At 53.2% G+C, this 3,510-nt stretch overlaps 1 protein-coding gene across 1 annotated transcript; it reads left to right on the top strand.

Annotated features, from left to right (window-relative positions):
• Nucleotides 1-606: 606 nt before the first annotated feature.
• On the top strand, nucleotides 607-987 carry LOC103807047 (potassium voltage-gated channel subfamily E member 1-like). Its single transcript, XM_009079766.1, has one exon. The coding sequence runs from the start codon at nucleotides 607-609 to the stop codon at nucleotides 985-987; it is 381 nt and encodes a 126-aa protein (XP_009078014.1).
• Nucleotides 988-3,510: the final 2,523 nt, after the last annotated feature.

Raw genomic sequence — 3,510 nt, 5'->3', positions numbered from 1 at the left:
TGAGCCTGAGAGCATTGGCCAAACCCTCCTGGAGCTCTGTCAGCCTTGGGGCTGTGCCCACTGCCCTGGGGAGCTGTTCAGGGCCCAAACACCTCTGGGGAAAGAACCTTGTCCTGACATCCAACCTAACCTTCCCCTGACACAGTTCCAGCCATTCCCTCAGTCCTGTCACTGCTCACCAGGGAGATCAGGGCTGTTCCCCCAGGTGAGACACTCCCCATGCCTGTGGGGGCTCAGGGGAGAAGTCCTGGGGTCTAAACATCAGCAGGGAGGTCAGGGTGAGGTATATGGGTGAGTGGCCAACAGTCAGGGCAGCTGCACACCAGAACAGACTCTGAGGAGTGAGGATGTTCTGTAATCAAGTGTTGCTGGGGGATGGACTCAGCTCAGCTCTTCTGGCCTGCAGACAGGAGGTGAGGTCCCTCCAGGTCCATCTCCAGCCTCAGTGCTGGCTCTGGGGTAGCTTTCCCTCTTAGGAGAGGAGACAGTATAGGCAGGCAGAGGAAATCACCAGTTTATCTGATGGCATGTCCTTGATTTTTATCCTTTTCTAGCTAAGCTGCAGTTGAGGAAGGAAGGAAGAAGTGTGAAGGAGACACAACTAAGATGCTGGAGGTGTCAAACCACACAGCCCTGAATTTGCTCCTCTCCAAGCTCCTTCAAAATTACCTGGAACAGACAAACAGCTCTGCACCTTCCCAGCTTAGAAGTGCCAGCAACAACCTGGAAATCATCTATGTGCTGCTCATGGTTGGTCTCTTCGGCTTCTTCACTGTGGGGGTGATGCTGAGCAACATCTGCTCCCGGAGGCTCGAGGGGTCCCAAGACCCCTACAACACCTACATCGCCACAGACGTTTGGCACCAGAAGGACAAGGAATATTTTCAAGCCAAGATCATAGAGAATTACAAGCTGTGCTGTGTGTTGGAGAACCAGCTGGCTGTGGAGCAGCCAGGGATGCAAATCCCTGAGGCCAAGGCTTCCTAAGGATCCATGAGGTCAAGTCTTGCTGAGGAAATGGGAGAAAGGGTTGCACTTTGCACAAGGACAAAAGAAGGGATGACTGATGGGAGCTAAGTGAGCTCATCTGCAGTGCCACAGGCCTTGGTGAGGCTGAAGAACCATGGTGAAGCTGATGGGTCTGTGATACCTGGTGCTCAGCCACCACTGGCTTGTGGCAACCACTGTGAGGCCAAGGAGGGACACACATGGAGAAATATCATGGACTCATCAGCTTCACCTAGTGAAAAATGGCCTTAAAATGAAGAAAAACAGGGTTAGATTAGAGATTAGGAAGGAATTGCTCCCTGTGAGGTGCTGAGACACTGGCACAGGTTGCCCAGAGCAGCTGTGGCTGCTCCATCCCTGGGAGTGTTCCAGGCCAGGCTGGATGGGGCTTGGAGCAGCCTGGGCTGGTGGGAGGTGTCCCTGCCCAGGGCAGGGGTGGAACTGGATGGGCTTTAATGGTCCTTCCAACCCAAACCATTCATTGATTCTGGAGCACTTCTTCAATGGATCCATGCTGGGAGAGCTGAGGGTGTCCAGCCTGGAGAAAAGGCTCCAAGGAGACCACAGAGCCCCTTCCAGTGCCTCAAGGGGCTCCAAAAGAGCTGGAGAAGGACTTGGGACAAGGTCTGGAGGGACAGGACACAGGGAATGACTTCTCAGTGCCAGAGGGCAGGGGCAGGTGGATATTACCTTTCAGCCTTGTAGTCCTCTGTTTTTCCCCTTGTACAAAGCAATAAAATATGAATTCCAAACAGTTCTCATGGCCTCATATGTTGTTTTGCCTCCCAACCTGTTCCACAAGGTCCCAGGAGGAGTGTGATAGCACCTAGGCACCCACTCACCCGTCCCCTCTCTATACCCTATTAAGCAGGGCCAGGCTTGGGTGCTGAGATAGCTCTCAGTACAACCAGAGCTGGAGATATACCAAGATGTCAGGACCAAATTCCTTCACCTCAAGTCCCTCCCATGGTTTTGCAGACCCTCAGGCAGGTTTGGCCCAGCAATGCCAGCTGCAGCCTCTGGGCCAGTGCTGCACACAGCTCCTTGCTCTGCAGTTCCAGCAGCAACTGCCTCAGAGGAGCTTGGGTTTGCGACAAGTTCCAACCCCCGAGAATGACACTGGGCCTGGCAAAAGACATGGAACTGTTGGAATGAGTCCAGAGGAGGCCGCTAAGTGGATCATGGGACTGGAGCAGATGTGGTTTCTCCATCCCTGGGAGTGTTCCAGGCCAGGTTGGATGGGGCTTGGAGCAGCCTGGGCTGGTGGGAGATGTCCCTGCCCAGGGCAGGAGTGGCACTGGATGGGCTTTAAGATCCTTCCAGCTCAAATCAATCTGTGATCTTATGAAAAGGGAAGAAATCCCTGGGGGGTATCAGCCCCACGGCAAGGGAGGAGCCTCTGCACAAGGCATGGGTTGGGTATCCAGCCCTCATGGGGTGCTGTGTTGATGCAGATTTTTTTAAGGCTAGAAAAAGTGCTGATCACAGGAGAATCCTAGAATCATCATGCCCTGGGCAGGGACCCACCAGCCCAGCCCAGGCTGCTCCAAGCCCCATCCAACCTGGCCTGGAACACTCCCAGGGGTGGAGCAGCCACAGCTGCTCTGGGCAACCTGTGCCAGTGCCTCAGCACCTCCCAGGGAGCAATTCCTGTCCAATATCCACCTGTCCCTGCTCTTAGAGGTCTCCTCCAACCGTGATGGTTCCATGACTCTGTGCCCAAGCAATGACTTGAAGTGGTTCATACCCAGAGAGCACAGAGCCCAAGGAAGAAAGTCTGTGCTGATCTGAGGCAACTCCATAGCCTGACATGCCCAAATTGAAGGCTCATCCTTCACTGCAAAACCTCCTCTCTCCTCTCTCCATTCTGGAGAGCTTCAGGCCCTTATTTCCCACCTGCAGCTGGTGACCTTTCAGCAGAAATTCTCAGAGCTGCAGGCAGGATAAACCCCTTGGATTAAACAGCCCATCTGGAAAATGCCTTGCAGTCTAGGTGTGTGTTTGAAGTGAGGTCCTCCATCTCTCTTGATGGTTATCAGTGCTATCTTTATTTGCAGCTGGGTGAGACCTGCTAAACCTGGAAACATGTACAAAAGACAAGCAGAAGGAAACTGATAAAACCAGAAGATATGAGCAGTCAGAGTGAGCATAAAATTCTTTAGAGCTGATAACAGGAGTTATCTTATGTAATATTGCTCTGGCATCCTGTTTAGTTTCTACACGTTGTTATCACTCCACCAAACTCCCTCCCTAATCTCCTTACCCAGCTGGAGGCATCAGCTCTGCATGTGAAACCTCCTCGAAGCCTTTCTCAAGACATTGCTCAGGGAGCAGCACAAACGGCTTGGCAGAGATTGAGGGAGGTCATGCTGTGGAGCACCAGGAGCTGCACACACAGCTGTATCCACAGGGACCCGGGGAAGTCCCATGGGAATCTCAGGAGGTTCAACAAGGCCAAGTGCAGGTGTTGGTGCTGCAACCCCCAGGATCAATCCAGGCTGG

This window comes from Acanthisitta chloris, unplaced genomic scaffold (assembly GCF_000695815.1).
Source record: "Acanthisitta chloris isolate BGI_N310 unplaced genomic scaffold, ASM69581v1 scaffold11718, whole genome shotgun sequence".
Classification (NCBI taxonomy): domain Eukaryota; kingdom Metazoa; phylum Chordata; class Aves; order Passeriformes; family Acanthisittidae; genus Acanthisitta; species Acanthisitta chloris.
The sequence above is the reverse complement of the archived record's forward strand: the minus strand, read 5'-3'. Positions and strand labels throughout refer to the sequence as shown.

Bases quoted from the DNA above. Each gene is read 5' to 3' on its own strand.
- LOC103807047 (XM_009079766.1), top strand. From the start codon at position 607: ATGCTGGAGGTGTCAAACCACACAGCCCTGAATTTGCTCCTCTCCAAG.